This window comes from Corvus moneduloides, chromosome Z (assembly GCF_009650955.1).
Source record: "Corvus moneduloides isolate bCorMon1 chromosome Z, bCorMon1.pri, whole genome shotgun sequence".
Lineage (NCBI taxonomy): Eukaryota > Metazoa > Chordata > Aves > Passeriformes > Corvidae > Corvus > Corvus moneduloides.
Window position 1 is genome coordinate 12,025,080 of NC_045511.1, and position 19,558 is coordinate 12,044,637.

A 19,558-nucleotide genomic window follows, 5' to 3' on the forward strand; every position below is an offset into this window, starting at 1 on the left:
CCAGAATTAATTAGGCTTTCCACACTGATTTGGCCAGCTTATAGGTCAGATAACTGGCAAAAGTGGCCGCAATTTGGAAGCTTAGATGAAGAATTAATATTGAGTTTAATACCGTATCACCAAAGAGATCACTGTTTCTTAGAACAAGAGTATGCAAAGCTCTTCTTGGCTGCATCTAAGTTACAAATATCTAAAAGAGAGCATATATTGTTTTTAAGGAAAAAAGAGAAAAAGGTTAAGAAGTCTATGTTGGACCTGACAAAGGGGAAGGACGTGGAGATGGATTTAATAGTTCCCACCTTGAGAATAGACCCCCTGCCTCCTCCTCCTCCTCCTCCTTTAATTCAATATACTAATTCAAACTGTGAACCCCAGACAAAAGCAACAGATTCATCACATCATGTAGCCCCTAGCTATGTGCTTCCTCTCTTTTGCCTGAGTCTGGGCTGGGGATGTGCCTATCCAAGATCCCATGCCACTCCATCTACTAGATTGTCTTAATGTGTGAGCAGAAAAAAAGCTCTAGAACTTTTCGTCTACTAGCTTAGGGAGATAGTCTGCAAATTATAGCAATGGCAGAAGCACTGCTATTATTGCCAGCAAAATACAAGGAGATGGTTAGCGCTTAGAGCAAATGGATTCTTGATTTCATGCTGTGGTGGGTTTAGCAAAACTTAGGGCCTTGGTAAAGTCACAAAGTCACATCATAAAGTCACATCATAAAGTCACCCCAAGACAGATGTCATCTCTCCTGAACTGTCCTTCACAGCTACATTCACTGGTGAATTACCAACTAGCTTTATACCAATATTGCAAAGTTTTGTTTTGCTTACCTGGGACAGTCTCCCACAAACTCCACTGACTCCAAATTTTTGATGCTTCTGCCTTGCTCCTGATTCTCACAGCATGTGACATACACTCCAAAGGTATATCTGAATCCCATGTCCAATGAAGAGGCTTTTCCAATTTATCAAGTGTGACATTATGAAACTCCTACAAACACAGAGCAGTAAGGCAGAAGTATTGAAAACACAACAATGTGAAGATTTGGAAATACAATCAAAAGCAGCGAGAAAGCTCAGAGGAGGAAAATGCTTTTAAAAATGAATGTCTGAAACTCCACTAGCTACATGTGATCTCCTACTACGTAACTAGTCAGCTAATCAATTTCTTACAGATCTGTGCTAGCAGTGGTGGAGTGACTGATGTGCTGACATATTTGTGAGTGAGACCCTGCTTCTCATGACATGGATTTACTCTCAGAGACTTTCAGTAGGTTATTGTTGCCTGCTGTTACATAAGCTGCTGCCTACAAATGCATCCTAATGCTCTGGGTTACACATCCCTGCGGTGGAGTCACCATCCCTGGAGGAATTTAAAAGATGTGCAGATTCAGCACTTAGAGATGTGGTTTAGTGGTAGACTTGGTAGTGCTGGGTTAATGGCTGGATGCAATGATCTTAAAGAGTTTTTCCAACCTATAAGATTCTATCATTCTATATATTTTAGTACTTCTTCTAGCAACCATTCCAGATTCTCAGCATACAGATCTGTGCTGCTCATATGATTTGCACCAGAGCCCTGATTCACACTGACCACTAGGGAACTTCTCTCCAGTGCTGCTTTCCACTGGCAATGCCTGCACTTTTGTATTCCCACTGCTCTGAGAAAAACTCTGCCATCAGTTCAAAATTTAATTTCTCAGTTATAGCCCTGAAAAATGTAGCCACTGCTCTGGAAGTTATATAGGCTGCCCAAGCTTTGGTATGAGCAGACTCACAGAGTTTCTTTACTGGTACATACTCTTCAGAAAAACACAAAAGCAAATATATTCCTGTATGGTAGTGACATCCAAAGTAACTTGTCATGTTTATTACGAATAACAGAACAGACTACATTCCTGGATTTGAAACACTTTTACTTCCTTCCAGAAAGTTAATAAGAGTTTGTTAAAGGATACTTCAAAAAAGCCCAAAACTTAATTGTTTGTAGCTATATGGCCTCAGTTACTGACTTCAGAGTTAGATCTACTCATGGGTCTAAAAATCCTATCCAGTGTATCAAAGTGGTAAAAATCTGCAGAACTGCATAGAGCTCATTTGCAGTGAAGATGTGGTTCTTCAAACTCAGAGACAAAACACCACCAACTAGAGTGATCAAAGTAAGTTGTGATTTTTAACAACACCTATCTTACTTAATTGATCACTGGTTTCAGAAAAATAAGCCCTTGTCTGTTTTCTGTGCTTTCTGACAAATAGCAACTCTAAATGAGCTAGTGCAGTTTTTCAGTTTTACTAGGTTTTAAATTTTCTTTGGAGACCTTTCTCATACAGAAGTCACAAAGAGAGAAAGACATCCAGAACAGGCCTAAGCCTATTATTTGGGTGATCTCCTCCTCTTCAGAAAATGTTGCTGGTTTAGGTGCTAAGGAAAACTATCAGGATAGGGACTTTGCAAAGAGAACATCACAACATCTTCCATCATTGTCACTTCTTTTCAAAGTACACTTACTGTCCACACAGTAGTAGCTTCATCGGTTCGACGGACTTGTATCTCAAAAGACATTGCCAGCTCAGCATCGTGTGCTGACTTGACAACATCCCATTCCACCAGCAGCCGCTGAAGATCCGAATCCTTGGAAATGTTAAGGTATCTTACTGGAAACACACTGGATTCTAGGAGTGCAAAAGGGCACAAAAATATTACTGTCTAGTTAAGTTACAAAGCAAATATGAAACAACATTGGTTAGAGGTAAGACAGGTTCCACAGCACATGGTTCTGAAGGAAAAAACAAAAGTGATGAGGACCTCTGCTGCTGATGACAAAAGGGAAGATAATCCTTCTTCTTAAGGAACCAACAGTCTAAAATAAGGTTCCTAAATCTATCCAATACCCCCCACCATGACATTTCGTATGCTATTTAATTTCTTTATGCTCTCAGTTTACTAGCTGTTTTATGGAAATACAGAAGATCCATCCCTTCATAATCTTATGAAGAGGAACAACATAAGAAGGACTAAATCCCATAATATCCCAATCCCCAGAAAGCCTTCATATTATTAGGGCAGAAACTCTGGGCTCAGCTTTGATCTCTGACTAAATTCAGATTAAATAAATTAAAGCAAAACCATTATTTGAACAGAATAGGTTAAGGGTTTCCCTCCAGTAGCTAGCTCAGATGACAGTCTAGTATTAAGCACACTCCTAGTTGCTCTACACAGAGCTTAGGTCATGGCTGTGGATTCTTCCACTGGAATTAGACACCTAGCTCTAATGGGACCTGCAGTCTTCTCTTGGTCTGGATTTAATTCCCTTGATAAAGTAAAGTTTAAAAGTCAGACTGAAGTCCCTTTTTGTGTTGGGAAATAAAAGGCCCTTCAATATTATTCTGCTGAAAACTACAAATGACCCTGTAAGTGGTTCCTCTTTTTAGACAATTCCTTTGTGACCCCTCCCTAAAAATCCTAACTGTTGGAAAAGATGAAACATAGCACTCACTGATTTTTCATTTCTGTACTTCCTGAAAACTAAACAAACATAAACCCCCTAAACTTAATCCAGTTGTTAATGAAGCCAGGGAGCTGAAACACCCGAGTAACCAGGCTTTTTCTTTTGCCACAGGTGCTTTTCAAAGTGCTTCTGCTTGTTACAAAAGGACAGTCAGAATTTTTATACTAACCAAGACACAGAAAAAAAAGCCACAAAAATAGCTGCATCTTTTAATAAAATAGAACTCATTCTGTGCATTCCTGCCACATTACAGCCAGAGTCACGAGGGACACAAGTGACCTCAGCAGCCCCTTCTCACAAAACTGTCACTACCACTCCTGTCTCCCAGACACACTTCTCCCACTGAATCACTTGAGACTTTTGCCATGTATCATTAGAAGAAACACAAGTAATCAGGAGATTTAGACTGAGAATCTACATTTTGATAGATGCTTCTGGTAGCCATCGTGTATCCAAAACATTCTGCAATTTATCCTGCAGTATCTGCATTGCACTAACCTCTGTGCAGCAGTTTTTTCCTACATACGGATTTTAACATTAGGAGAAGGGAATGAAAGGCTCAAGAGAAGCAGCAGTTATAACAATCTCTAGTCAATCAAAGGAAGCAAATAAAACTTTTTAAGCATATTTGTTAACTATGAGAATACAGACACTGACACAACTTTGTTGTTTTTATAAGTCTGGACTATAATTAAAAAATAAATGGAGGAAAGAATATATTTTACCATTAGTACAAAGTTGTTAAAAACTGCTGGAAGAAAGGATTCTCTTTTAGCAAATCATCCAAAAACTCTGTGCGGTATTTTTAACCTATTCCATTTTCAAGGGTACTAGAAGTCAGAGCAAAATGAAAACCATATGCTTTCAATCTTGAGGAAACTATTGGTATAGGCTTCTTCAGATAAGCTTGGAGGAAGAAATCAATTTTCACTGTTCAAACACATGGTCTCAGAATCAGGATTGTGGTACCCTCAAGTGCTTTGGAGAAAGAAATATAGACACATATACGCAACACACCGTCTATCAATTCTCAGTGCAGTTTGAGTATTTAATTACTGGGAAACGATTAACATGTGTAAATTACGTGAAAGCAGAATTGGTAACATTCGTGCCCATGTGAGGTAAACACAAAATGTTTCACACGAAGAAGTAAAATTTCCTTTTTGGCTATGGTAATGGTCCTTAAAAAGCGTATCTGCTGCTTCACAGCTGCTTTTGAAAAATGATGGGCATCAGCATTATACTGCCATAAGGAAACCCAGTGCCTATGACAATTAGTAGGTGTCTGAAACTGAGTAAACAAGGTGGATGGCTTGGGGATAAATTTCACTGGATGATGACAGAGCATCAGTTTTAGGTTTTACTGGAAAAAGGAAATATTATTAGCTTCTCTGTCAACAACTGACTAGGCAAGAAGACAGAACAACCAAAACAACACAGCGATTCAAAATTAACTGTGGAAGTGGAGTATCACTTTATTTTGGGAACACACTTCATTTTCCCACATTTTACAGACTTTCACCATGAAAACAAGATAAACACGGTTAAAATCCCACTAATGCTAAGGACTTGACTGTAATGTTGTTCATCTCCAGTACGTAATCTTAGCTGCTCATTTTCTGGCCAACTTTACTTGTACGTTCATCTTCCATTTACCTGAAGTACCGTGTACCAAATCTCTTGGGGGATCTCATTTCACATACACAAGCAGGTGCCTGATCTAGAACTCTGGCCCTTGCCATTATCATTTTTTCTGTCTGCACTGCTGAAGCAAAGGAAGAAGAGAGGAACTGGGAGAAGAAAAGGGCTCTCCTTGTCTCTCAATGAAATTCACCAGCACAAAGTAAGAGTCCAGAGAAAGGAAATAAATACACCTGAAAGAAAAGCCAGCCAGTTGGCAGAAACCCCTTTCTTTTTCAGGGTGCACCATTAAAAGAAACTTCTGCATATCATCTGAATTTCCATATCCTCTTTCTGCTCTTTTTCTAGCAAATTCTAATTGCAAGTGTCACTATTATGCCTATTGTATTGATGATGAGCCTGCATTTCCTCTCTGACCCTGTCTCTTTTCGTCCAGATTAAAATATCATCCCTTTTCTCACAAAAAAGAATACTTCCACCTGCCACATTTAATTGACATGATAAAAAAACCCACAAAGGTCTCATTAGTTTCTGTTTTTTCTCCATCTGTACAAGTGTCCACTATCTCCCTTCAGCTAGACGACATATCACTTCACACCCCACACAATTTTGTTTTCCAAAGAGTCTGGCATAAGACAGTCTAGATCATCAGTTGGAGCTTATACACAGCACTAAAAAAAAACAAGAAACAGTATGGTTAAGGATATATCCAAGATCTTGACGACCACCAAGTTACGATGTCGGTATTAAAGGATTTTGTAGCATAATTTTAACGTGGAAATATTTGCGGCAGTCACAGTTACAATATTCCCTCCTAGCAAAATTAAGTGATCAACGCATCTTAAGACTTGTTTTAACTTGAAAGCTAACTCAAGACTATGTGAATAGCTTTATGACTAACAACAGAGACTAATTTTATTCCTAAACAATTGCATGTGAAAACAAGCAACCAAGTTACTGTAATGAAGCAACTGTTTGGACTTGCCTGCATTACAAAGTTCTGCCATTCTAGGAGAGCACTGATAATAAGTCTCAAAACTGAGACTTGGGTGAGTGGTGTGTGAACACATGAATTTCAAGGTTGAAGAGAGACAAAATGTCTGAAACAGATATATTACCCCTTCAGTATGATAAAAAATATATTTTTAAAAACCCAAACATCTCTCTTCCTTCTTCACCAACTTAAAAAAAGGCAGTAAAATTTCCATAACGCAGACTAGAGCCTGGCAGACCTTACGCCTTTTCAGTGGTGGTCACAGAAAGGTCAATTAAAAATTTTCTTTTTTCTTTTAACGGATTCATACCCAAATGCTATTGCTAGCAGCAAGTACACAAGAAGTATTTTTACCTTAAAATACACAGACTTCTGAGAAATTATCATTATATTCAACTTTTTCCCCTTCTAATATGCATGTCTGCTTTTTGTATTTGTATTGGATAAATATGTAAAGTGTGAAAAATAAAAATCTGGTCCTGGAATCTTGTGGCACAATCAGAAAAGAGACAAAAGAACTGCTAAACTTTTCAGAGATGAGACAAAAAAAGAAAGGAAAGAGATAAAAAAACCACAAAAGTTGTCAAAAAGGAAATAAATTATTTGAAGATGACGGCACAGATCAAAAACATAGGAGAAAGAGGAGGAGCAAATAAATAAATACACTTTGGCTTCACATCATTTCAAGTTGTTGATTCAACAGGCAATTTTGCATAATGGGGTCACAAAAGGTAATAATGCAAGTTGCTCCATCACCTTACCAAAGAGAATAATTTGATTAAATGTGTAACATGTTACTTAATCACAGACTTACAAATCAGCAAGTTGGATGCTTCAGTTGCTGTAGATTGCTTCCAAAGAAAAAAAATCAAACATTCAGACATTTACCTTGCTGTGAGTATGTAGTGTAGCACGTCCTCAGGTGGAGCAGTACTGCCAGAATCATGAAGTGATTCATCATTTGTCCACCTTTTCCTGCATAAGACTTACCAGCAAAGAAAACATTTTTATTTATTTGTTTCTTTCAGGAGAAACACAGCATGCCAAACAATAGTCCAGATAATATTACTATATTTAAGAATGAATAAATAAAAACCCAACCACACAGGCTCCAGGAAGCTTAACAGAAATTCAGGAAGAACGCACAAAGAAAGATAAAGAATGAAAAAATGTAAACCTCTTGTTTTTAGACCTAGTTACTACAGTCAAAAGTTCAATTGAGTCTAAACAAATAAATCATACAATATCTTTAAAGTTTTTTATCCACTTATTTCAAATAAATATTGAAGTAGAAGTTTGTCCTAATATCTTTGGGCTTTTTTTCTGCACAAGTAAGAAGAAACCTACCCTAACAAGGGGAAAAGAGTATTAAAGGTGCAAAACACCTTGTGATTTCTGCTCCACCTACAGCCTGACTGATGAATCCAGCAGACCCCTCTGGCAGCACACAGGACACTATATGGAGGGTTTAAGTTAGATGAAACACTCCTATCAAGTCTTTGCAAGTTCCATTCCCAAATGGACTGTCATCTCAAGAATCACAGAGCTCTATCTTGCATTCCATTTACAGCTTTGACACTCAGCTGTGCCAGGATGAAACTCTTTGACTTGAACAGCCCAGTTCTGAAGGACTGATTGTATGCTAGGTCTCAGAAGACATGAATTACCTGCAAATTCCCCCATGCAGAAGGGAGAGGTAAACATCAGGCTGCAGTACGGTCAAAGCTCTTAGGCACAGAAGGTACAGGAGTACAAACAACAGGAACAGGACGATGGATACAGCTATCTTTAATGTAGAACTTGTGTATTTTACATTTCTGGAGCTGTGCAGCACACTGATAATCTTCTATCAGTGCTTCCATAAAAGAAGTTGGAACTGCTGAGCAGAAGATATCCAGAATGACCCGTTGCCACTAAAGCTAAGAACAGAGCATTTACGGATTTCAGAAGGGCCAGGAATTCACTACAGAATTTGTTTCTAGCAGAAAACTTCTAATTTAATACCTCAGAGCTGCAGACTCTTAACTCTAATAAGTTTAATTAGATTCAATAGTTTTGAGAAGCTCTGAATTCCTCCAAAGGATCAAAAGACTTCAAACTTTTTTTTTTAAATGTGTTTCTAAAGGTCACACGAACACTGTAGAACGGTCCTGCATGCAGCACTGCAACCCAGGGCTCAAAGCTCACAACAAGCACCCTTGCTGCAGTGTGCCACAACTTTTCCTTATGAGCTTAAACACTTCACATGGAGGCCCCCATATTTACCAGGTAAGTGCTGTCTTGCCTAATGCATAGGCTTCTGCAGTTTTTCCTGCCACTAAACAAATATCCTCAAAAGTACGTAGATAACACTAAAAACACCATGTATAAAGAATCTAAATATTTTTGATAAGCTAGGCCTAGTTCACATGCAACTCTTAGACTATTCCAAGAACTGATTTAGGGAAATCTTTTTTTTTTCCCTAGATTTTCCAAGGGTTTTTAGCACCTAAAAGGGAAAATAATTTGTTACGTATTCTCTGGAATAAACAAGACAGATTAGCTCTTTCTTATGGAGTAGAAAGTGGTAAGTAAATGACACAAAAAGAAACTTTTCCAAGGCAGATCATGTTAAAACTTCTGGTAACTCCTTCAGCAGATAGTGATTTTTTGAGCTGTACGAAATTATATTGATACAAAGCCAAACAGTATATTCCTCTTTTTTTCCCCCCATGAAAAATATTAAACTAAAACTGCTTTTAAAGGCAAAGGACTTAACCCTCTGCTTTAAGACAGTTTAACACATGGGTGGTCAGTTAGGTTCAGCAGCATCTCTCCTGACTTAATTATATTAGCATGATGAAAACCTGGCCCAGCAAGACTTTTTATTTTGTAAATATCTTTGGGGTTGGACAAAATTTGCCCTATTGGTTATAAATCACTTAAATCCAACATTAAATACAGTGGGAAAGTACTGTGGAAAAATGACATATTAGACTACTTAAGTTTAAGTTACTTCCTATTAGGAAGAAAAATCTAAACTTCTTTTATGCTCTTAAGAACCATTCTCAACTACTGTCATGAAACCAATGTCTAATTTAATGATCTAGATCCAGTCATTTACACCATCAGTTCACTAATGGCACAGCCTAGATCACTTTTACTGATGCAAAAGCCTTATGCCACTAAAGGATAGTGTAATATAATAAATTATTACCAAAATAGAATCATAATTGGAAAGCAACAATAGTTTTCACTATTTGGTATGCTATTAATCTAGTTTAATAGTGCATAATAATTAGATTATGGTAATATGTGCAATTGTAGGTAACAAGCCAGTTTTCATGAGAAAAGTCCTACAATTCTCTAACAAAAGAGACTATGAAGTAATTTTAAATAAAACACTAGTCGAGAAAAAAGAAATAGGGTTCTTAATATATGAGTAATATTTCCAATTAAATTCTCTTTATGCAGAAACATCTTCCTGCAACTAACAAATTAATCACACATAATAACTACCACCAACAAATGTCAAGCACTTATTCCGTACAATCAATAATTAAGTACTATTATAACATCATAATTTAAAAGTCTCTGTCTTGGCTACAGTTTTACAAAATACATTATCAGTTTAATTAAAAAAAAAAAAAAAGGAAAAAACAGCAAAATGATGATAACAGATTAACAACATCCTTGCCAAAAGTGAAAATTGAACAACACAGGGAATGAAGACAGGTAGCCAGAAAGGGGGAGATAATACTGAGTTGCAAGTTGAAGTCAATTGGGCACAAAATGATCTGTCAGAACTACAGAAGTTAGCTGAGCAATAAATCTTTCATTTTAGCATACATTCTTTTTCCCTTATAAAAACTCAAATTCTCTGGGGGAAATACAGCAGACTTGCTTGGTTTTATCAGCCTGCAGGCTAAAAAACTAGGGTTTTTTTAAATCATAACTATGTAGTCTACTTGTAATCTTCCTGTTGGAAAAATGTAACCTGGGATGTGACAAAACAGATACAGATGGATTCAGGACTCCCCTGCTAACTTGAAACTAATCAGGACTGATAGATACTTCAATAGAAGAGAACTATTTTGGAGAGCTGACAGCAATTGAAATAATATTCAGCAGCAACAGGAATTATTCAGATTAAATACAATTAAAGAGGAATCACTCAAGAAGTGGAGACAGCATAGGAGCAAACTACCTTTGAGAAAATGAAATTTCCTTAAGGAGGCGGTCTGTGAATATTTTAAACAAATATCTCAAGGTAAACTATTTCTCCTTCAGAGCTAAAGGCTGGCTTGCATGATTCCCAAAGTTCTGTCCAAGCCAACATTTTTGTGATGCCTTGGATGAAACTAAAAAGAAATTCTCACTATTTATTATGGTAAACACACCAAAGATTAACGTTTCATCAAACCCCACTTCAAAGTCACCGAAGCACCAAAGCCCAATTGACTGGCAGTTGGAGCTATGCAGTGCACATATTGCTGCAGCACCTGGAACACCCGTGTGTGCGTAAGTATAGGGAGCCCCTGCTATGAACATCTAGTCAAAGCTGACTGCAGAGTTAATCTGTTGTGCAGCAATCTTCCTAAAAGGCACATATTTCAAATCATACTTCATACAACTTTCTTTTCTCAGTGCCTTTTGCTTTGTTTATTTAAAACAGCTGCCAGTCACAAGCCAAATCCTTAAATGAACCTGAGCCTGTACACAGGCTGAGAAAAGAAATCTTTCCAGTTGCAGGATACTTAATCTATTTAATGGCGAGTATTAGGTAGGGATACCAACTCATAACAGTCATGGATTGAACAAGTTTTTCTAAACCAGATGTGGAAGAGGACTGTCAATGAGGCAAATCAAGTAATAATACCATTCATTCAATGTTGTTATTCCCTCTACTTCATAAACAAACTGAGGATAGGAATAACAGTCCAAGTTTCTACCAATCAACACAAGAGTGATAACGTAAGTGAAAGTTTAGTGCCAAAATCTAATAAACTCTTTCCACAGCCTCCAAAGAGGCATCCCTAGAAAGTAAACAGAGTACAGGAAGACTAACTCTTCCTCCTGATATGGTTTTTTGTCTCCTAAGTAAAGAGATAACTAGGTTATTGTCAAAAGGAGCTGGCAGGCCCTAAATCAGTGATTTGTGTAAAGACTCTACAACACAGTGTGCCTTCACTCTCCTCATTCCTGCAATTCCCAGTATATCCCTTGCGAACCAACAGTGCAGAGCTGACATCCAACTGAGGCAGCTTTTCTTGAAACACGGAGGAATGTCAAGCCATCAGGACCTATGGAGCGTTGGTTGAGTAGTATCTGCTAAAACATCCCAGATAAATAGATCCCACCTAAAAATAAACATCACGCTTTTTATAGAAAATCGAGAATTTGATTGTCAACCATCCTGAATGCTAAAAAGAAAGCCACATTCTAAAGTGGATGAATCTTTCATTTAGTCCTTGTACTTGCTTTTTTCTCCCAAGCATTTTTAAAGATGTTTTCAATTACTCTTAGTACATAAAATGTATCTGTGTATAAGACACTGCAAGCTCCTAGTAAGCTTTTGTAATTTAATGGCTGAGCAACAAGTTTAAAAAGCTGCATAAGAAAGAAAGAAAGAGATTTCTATAATTAAGGCCTAATACACATGTAATAATTTGACCACTGAGGGGTAGCTTTATCTCCTGTGTTTTGGTAAACAGAAAGCTCTTTGATGCATGCTGTTGCTTTTCTAAAAAGCTCTGCCAAAATAGAAAAACATGTACTTCATGGTCCCACAAAGACAAGAATCCAAACAAAATGGCAGTTGAAATAGGGGAAAAATGGGATCTAAAATCATAAAGCAATTAATGAACTTTGTAAAAGTACTCCTGCCCCATCAGAAAACAAATGTCAGCAATTGCAGAGAAGCAATTTTTCAGGCATTATCAACTCGTAATGCTATTAGGATCTATCTGGTTTGCCCTACTGGAGCTGGGACTGATTCAGGCATGCAAAACTTAGATAAAAGGAGAGGCAAAAAGGTTATGCCAAAAAACCACTCAAACTCCAAAAAAAAAATCAGGAACCACACTGGAATTTATGTTTTCTTATTTACTCAAATGGCCTTGAGATCAAGCAATGGATTTCAGCTGCTTAAAGTGGAAGCAACACTTTTTCTCCGATGATAAAGGTCTGGTCTCGCATTTCTGACACCTTCAACAAATCAACACCTTCTCGAAGCAGCGGGCACAGGAGATGTTAAAACCAAACCCTAATCACCTGGCAGGTGCAGCATCCTCACCCCACGTAGGTAACTTTTGCTCAGGTCAGATCAGCAGCTTTTATGCTGTAGCTAAGCAGAGGCATCCTGAAAGCAGAGGAGACTAGGCGGTCATGATGCGCCTTAAATTCATCGGTATGTTATGATGCTGGCGGGTTTCTGGAGGCGCGGTACGAGGGCGGCGGTGCTGAGGCGCCACTACAGCCCTCCCGCACCGCCGAGGGGTGCCTGGAAAACACGGGATAACGGGCGGGCACAGGGTGGAGAGGGCATCAGAAGTGCTAAATTTCAAAGGAAAAACTCCACAAAGCACTTCAAAACAAGCGCCGGGGTGAAGAGATAGGTGTTTCTCAGCGGGGCACGCAGAACTCCCCTCAGCGAGGGCGGACGGAACGCCCGCGGACGGAGAGGAGAAGGGCGGGGAGGGGGGTCACTGAGGAACCGGGGGCTGCCGTGACAGGGAGACACCGGCATCACTCACCTGCAGCAGCCGAGATCTCTCTCACGGCCGGAGTCAGCCGGATCCCCGCACGCCGAGACGCGGCGGCCCCCCCAGTCAGTGCCGGGAAGCGGCTCGGCCGTCCCTCCCCGGGCAAGGCGGTACCTCCTCCCACCTCGGGAGGCCGGGTGAGCCGCTTGTCGGGAATTTCCCCCCGCTCCGGGAAGCGCGGGCCGTTCCCTTGGCTGCCTTCCCAAAGGCAGAACGCGGGCCGCGGGCCGCCCCGTCCTCGAGGCGCCTCAGGGCTTCAGGGTCCTGGGTGGGCCGAGCAGGTACAAGGGGGACAGGCAGGGGTAGCCCTAGAGGACCGCGACGGGGAGAGAATGGATACGTTCCGCTCTGCCCGGTCTCCAGCGGCCAGGAACCGCAGGCAGGAGTGATGTCCCCAAGGCGCCTTCAGCTCTGGTGCCATGGCCCCGGGTTCCTGTGTCTCCTGGCCTGGCTGGGAGCAGGGACGGTCGCTCTGGCCGCCAAGGCAAACGGGGTGAGGAGGTGCCCGCTGCCTGCAGCGGGGCTCGGGGGCCAGGCCGTAACCAGCCTGGTGCAGTGCCACGTTCCCGCAGGCACTGTCTGAGGAAGTCCTTCTCAGAAACCACGTCAAGTAAGGCTACGGCTCGCAAAACAAACTCTTCACTCCCCAAAATCACATAAAGCAGGAAGGGAGACCAGGAGCTGACCATGTTTCTGTTGCGAGTCCCCATGGCGCCATTCAGATAGGTACAGTATGCCAAAAGCTGCCTGGCTACGTCTTCTCATGTTGTCACGAGAAAGTTTTGTTTATAGTTGTTGCTTATCCCTTCCAGGGCATTTGTAATGAAGGTTTTTCCAGTTTGTATTATTTCTACATAAAAGAGGTCTTCTGTCTCTTCTTTTAAATTTTTGTTTGTTTGTTTTTTGTTTTGGTTAAACATAATGTATCCATTAAGACACTCTTTTCCTTGCTGTCCTCTGGATTGTCTCAAATTCTTGAAGCTTGGTTGCTTTGCATCAGGAGTATGCAATCTGCGAAGTTTTCAGCCTTATAGGCTATGTTATTTTTACACCTCATGATACATAGTTTGCCATTTTTTTGTAATAGCACAGTGTTGCCGACATGTACTTTTCTTGTGATCCGCTTCAGTACCTTGATGCTTCTCTTCTGAACTGCTGTCTAGCCGTTTGTTCCCTGCCTTGTTGTATTTCAGGGATGTCTCATACTTCCCTCTGCCAAGTAACATCCTGTTCCTTAGTCAGACGTTCCATTTTCTTTCAATGCTCTTGCTTTCTAGTCAAGAAAATTATTCCTAGTCAAAGGATAGTTTAATTTTTCAGAACTGTGTTCCAAATAATTGCACCTATTTCTTCCACAGAGTTCTTGTGTATATTTTGTGAGTCATGTAAACTGAACTTTTCAGAGGGTCACTCATTTTTCATTGCCTGCATGTGGTCTGGAGGCACCCCAGCTGGACATTTACTGTTACTTCAGAATTCAGAGCAGTATGCACATGAAAGGTCACCTAACTGCTAAGTTCTACTGAAAATGCAAATCACAGATGTCTATGGTTAGATGCCAAAATTTTGGCTTTTTTTTTCTTACATTTGTTAACAAGTCTCTGCAATATACTAGTAAGTTCTTTCCTCTAATGTTTCTAGACAGTATAATTAGTAAAGCTTTCTGGAAACCTTTCAACTGAATATTTGAAAGTAGGTTTTGAATTGTATACGATAAACAAAATGTGGGGTAGAAAATCTTTGCACTTACTATTTTAAAGATAATATATTAACCCATTTTTGTGCTTTGAGCACTCTCATCTCTGTTTGAAAATATATATTCTTTTAGGACTCTAGTGGAGATACCTTTTAAAATCCATCAATGTATTTAACATTTTCTGAATCATTTCAATACTGTTGTGGCTCTCTATTTCCTCTTTGTTTGGGTAGCAGCAACACTCTCTGATTTTGCTTTTACTGATCCACATGATCCATAAGTCACAGAATGAACAATGTATTAGCTTATTCTTTGAATGCTTCCTTATGAACATATGAATTCACTGCTATTTAGAAATTATGTTCAAGGTACTAATTAGAACCAAAAAAACCCTAAAAAGTTATTGAATAATGTCTATAAGGAATTTCATGCCTGGTCAGAAAGTGTTTCAAAAAACAAGTTATCAAGTTCCTGATATCTGAGCAGGAAAAACTGAAATACAAGAGAAGAACAAAGGTAAATCCACAAAACAGCCTGGAAAGCTCAATGTATCAAGCGTCATAGAATCTAGAGAATTTAAAATCTCAAGTCAGGTACCAAACTTCTCTATATACCAGGTTATAGCAATGTAGTTTGAAAAGGCCTAGAAGACATGCAATCCAATCTGGCACCCTTCATGCCTGTACCAACAGCTCTGAGTTTCACCCGATCTTTCTGGGTGTTTAGTTGCCTGTGTACAGGTATCCAAAGCCCGTCTCTGATATGACACACCTGCAGGACCTTGAGCCAGACTGCTATGAAAGTTTGCCATCTGTAGGGAATTTTTAAAGTAGGGACAAGGACATGAGATTGTTGAGGGATTTCAGAGGGAAAGTACCAGCATGAAAAGGTATAAAGTCATAAACATAGCCTGGGAAAGCATGGTCAAGCTAGACAGTCTAGTTGGGGACTAGCTGTGAACCCTTGTGTCACGGTAAGTGTTGATGGAGGATTGCAAGTTAGAAATGCTGGGATTCCTCTCCAGAGAGCCATGAGGAGTGACCCTTGCCTAAAGAAGCGAGGGCTTCGGCGGATAGATGCCGCGTTTGTCCCTGCTGGATCCCTTGTGGACACGCTTAGGTGGCACTCTCCTGGCACCTATGGATGCACACAATCTCACCCTCGCAGGTGGTCGCGAACAGCCGCTCACACACACAGTCTGTGCACGAGCCGGAGACAAAAAGGTGAGAGGAGTTCTCTGCATGCAATTCCGAGGTGTTTAACGGCAACACCCCGAAGGGAACAGAGGCAAGGACGAACAACTCGAGAGCTCGCGCCCGTTTAATCCCGAAAACTCTCAAAGGCGGGCAGAGCATCCAAAACCAATAGCCTGAGGGCTAGGGGGCAGAGGCAAGGTTGAATGACGGAACAGGGGCCAATGGGAAAAGGGATGGGAGGGGGGAGAACGCCAGTGACCTAGGCCAGCAGAATCTAGGCAGAGGGAGAACTTTTTGGCACAGTATTGTAAGGAGAGACCACTTTTAAGGCAGCTTGAGGGGTGTAAGGTGGGCTTAGCCATCGCAACACTTACCCTTTTGACTCATGCCTGCATACTCAGCAAAGACTTCTTGAGTAGCTTAACTTTACTTGTGAGCAAGCTTTATAGTAATGCTTTGTTTAGCAGCTCATTAAACTCTAGCTAGCTTTTCTGTCTGTCAGCCAATAACTAACTGCTTTATTTTCAATTGTGTGTATTCTTCTTGCAGAGTCTCTGCACCTGGCTAAAAGACATGAACAAACTGACCGAGTGTGACCAATGTACTCAACTCCTTAACCAAACTAAGGGTAGGTATTACAAGCTCCAAAGAAGGTAAAGCCCTGGGACATAACTGGGACAAGAAGTTCTCTAGTTCCAGTCCATTCTGTAAAAATACACAAAGGAGCAAACAGAGTGGTAGAGGTGAGCATTGATGCATATGAGCTTGGGTCACTAATCATGTAAATAACATATGAATAGCAAGTAGCTTTTCTAGGACTCATTTAGCAAGGAACAAAGAAAGTTGTGGGTGCAAGGAATCTCACGCGTAGCCTTCCGATTGTATGTAGTTTGACTACAAGCCAACCACTTTATTCCAGAAATATGACAGCCTAAATGAGCATTCTTCAAGCTCTCCCTGCTAAGTAGCTGGTTACATGGGATCTCCTCTTGAGCAGGGACACCTCTCAAGGTTGCTCTTCAAAGCAGAGAGAATTCCCACCAAAAGCAGATCCTTGGTAATTGGATACCATGCATAATCTGGTATTACAGTGCCCTAAGATTTTTGTATGGGTAGCTTTGATTTTGGTATTGGCAGCTTTGAATCATTGTGACATCCTTTGTGCAGTAATACGGCGAACCTTGCCATTGAATTTTGTTGTAAAAGTTGCACTTTCACAGTGTATTTCAATAAACACACTCATGTTCTTACTTTTGGTGGTAGTTCTTTATTTTTCAAATTTTAGTGTCAGCTCTTCCTAAAATAAAATATTTCCTCTTTTATAGTGTTTGTAGCTTCTTGCATCAAAACCTATTTCTTCTCTGTTGAGATCTGTGTCCCTCAATGTTCTTGTAGTGCTACATAACCTACTTGCATAATTTACAAAATCTACCACTGATGTTGATATATTAATAATTTTTACCCATACTGACTTATATGATACAGTAGATCTGCCCCTTATGAGTAATAAAAAGGTAATTTTCTTATTCCTCCACCCTTCAGGAAGAAAGTAAGATGTTGGAACAATGCTATCTATGTTAACAGGACCATTTCAAAGGAAAACAAAAAAATCTGCAAATGTAATGTACAAAACAAAATTCCCTTTGTCAGGCACTGAATAAAGGACTCAAAACAAGAAAAATGGGGTAGTTTAATGTTCCTCATTAACTAATGCAATGAAAGACTTTACTGTGTTATTTAAAGTAAAGCAGAAATATTAGTTCGTGTTTCAAGAATTTCTGATTCCAGTTAGTGATCATATGCGTGAGTTTCTGCACAGTTTAGCAGAGGTGTTGATTCTCTTAGTAAAATTCTTTTAAAAATCTGAAGTTCTTTCAGTTGCAAATTAATATTTAATACAGTGTGAAAGATGCCGTCTTTAGCCCCAAAGCAGGATGAATCACGCCCACTTCCTGATTCTCAAGTTTTTTTCTTAAAACCACCCATTCCCAGAAGTTCCACTGCCTTTAAAGGCAGTGTCTGGCTAGGACCTAACTATCCTTAGTGGTAGAAAGTTGTCCCTTCTAAAAAAGGTTTGGTAGGTCTTTATACCCACTGTTCTGTGCTTGCAAACTAATAGAGACCAAGTTATTCTTTCCTGTTCTGCAGCAGATTAATAACAGGACCCCCTCAGTCTTCTCTAGGTTAAACAAATGCAACTCTTTCCATGATTTACAGAATATTGATTGTGTTCATGGCTATTCACATGTCTCTTGAGTCCAGTTTCAAAGAAGAATTGAAGGACACAGCACTCCTTTTAACAGGAGCCTTATTAACACTGTATTTACCCAGAGGTGACACTACTGTTCCTACCTGTCTCTATGTTTGCTGTTTCCTCAGAAGCAGAACATTGTTTATTTAAGATCTACCTGAGATGTTCTGTAAGTCACAGATCATTTTTATCTTGTCAGTTCTTCTCTTTCCTTGTTTAATTATTTCTGCTTAACACTACAACACTGCTCTTTCCCTTTCGACACACCATTTCTCTAACTTGTTAAGGTGCTTTTGAATCTTAATCTTGTTTTCTGATATGATTGTGATGCCCTATAGCTTCATGCCATTTGGAAATCCTGGGCATCTTCTGTTTTATCAGACAGTTTGTTGGCTGTGTACAGCCCAGATAGATGTTTTTAACTCCACTATTGTTTCAGTTTAGCTGCAAGCCAGTGCTAATTGCTTTCTGACTGCACAGTGGCAACTTCCAAACCCAAAGTAAAGCAAGCTGCTGCTTTCCATAAACAATGTTCCTCTCTTACATGATTTAATTCCTACTCAGGAACAATTTCTATTTAGTCAGAAGTTGTAGAAGTACTTTACAGAGTGAAAGAGTTCAGAGGTAAGTTCTTGAGCTGAACTGCACTGAACTGAACAATTTCAGATGTACTATTTAGTGCATCTAGAATGCTAAGAGGTTCTCGTAAATATTTGTGGAGTTTCTGTGAGAGTAATTTTTGTCATCCCACAGCTGAAGAGGAGTCGTTGAAACTGTACTACCATGTTGTATTGAGATAATACTCTCTATTTCTCAATAGGCCTCTCAGCTTGGAGTCCAGTTAGGATTCCTCAGTGCCAATCTGAATCATCTCACAAAAAGTAGGAGGCAGGAATGGTCTGACTGTCTGCACTTGTTTTGCAGGTGCGTCCTGAATGCCCTACACAAGCAAGGTTTGAGCTTTCTGTAGGCATTTCCATTGTGGTTGTGGTAGGTCACTGTAAAGGGAAAAGTCTGATCTTGTATAAAATTGCCGTTTGTTGTACACAAACTTGTGTGGTTGCAGCAACAGTCTCTCCTCCAGGCATATCTCTTTGATCAAGTAATAATTGTGGTTCCTGACAAGAGATGGTGCAGGTGTTATATATGTATTATCTGATATGATCTTAACTAATAAGTAACAAGTGCAAGTTTGTTCTAAAAAATTTAAATCATAGTAGGATAAATAAGTTATAGAGTCAGTGAAAAAGAAATGATCAGTTATTTGCCTTTAACTAATAATTGCTCAACAATCCCTATTAGAAACAGTTGCTATTTAGATGAAAAAGCAGTGAAGTATAGGAAATGCCAACATTAGAATCAATATATAACTTCAAGAGTCTTTTTATGTATATACATGGTTATATTTTGGTAAATTGTTTCATGTGGGGTATGCCCAGCCCCTGCCCTGGAGGGATCTCTGCTGAGATAAGAGATTTTGCAATCACCCAGCAGGACCCCCTGGAAAGGCAACCACTTCTATGGTC

At 39.7% G+C, this 19,558-nt stretch overlaps 1 protein-coding gene and 1 long non-coding RNA gene across 8 annotated transcripts in view; one reads left to right on the plus strand and one right to left on the minus strand.

The window, feature by feature from the left end:
• OSMR (oncostatin M receptor) overlaps nucleotides 1-13,049 on the minus strand; it is a 33,822-nt gene extending 20,773 nt beyond the window's left edge. For 3 of the 6 annotated variants that reach the window (XM_032096651.1, XM_032096648.1, XM_032096653.1), the window contains exons 1-4: nucleotides 12,881-13,049; nucleotides 7,035-7,131; nucleotides 2,512-2,675; nucleotides 834-993 (exon numbers count right to left, since the gene is read on the minus strand). In XM_032096651.1, the coding sequence (XP_031952542.1) occupies nucleotides 834-993; nucleotides 2,512-2,675; nucleotides 7,035-7,107 (397 nt within the window). In that variant the 5' untranslated portion in view covers nucleotides 7,108-7,131; nucleotides 12,881-13,049. Of the gene's footprint in view, nucleotides 1-833; nucleotides 994-2,511; nucleotides 2,676-7,034; nucleotides 7,132-12,398; nucleotides 12,628-12,880 lie in introns of all 6 variants that reach the window. The other 3 variants (XM_032096650.1, XM_032096649.1, XM_032096652.1) reach the window with 3 other exon arrangements.
• On the plus strand, nucleotides 13,041-19,033 carry LOC116438081. Of its 2 annotated transcripts, XR_004237588.1 has the most exons (4): nucleotides 13,041-13,615; nucleotides 16,331-16,409; nucleotides 18,115-18,201; nucleotides 18,957-19,033. It is a non-coding gene; the product is annotated as an uncharacterized LOC116438081 (long non-coding RNA). The 2 variants fall into 2 exon arrangements; XR_004237587.1 differs by lacking the exon at nucleotides 13,041-13,615 and having other exon boundaries at nucleotides 14,786-16,409.
• The last annotated feature ends 525 nt before the right edge of the window (nucleotides 19,034-19,558 follow it).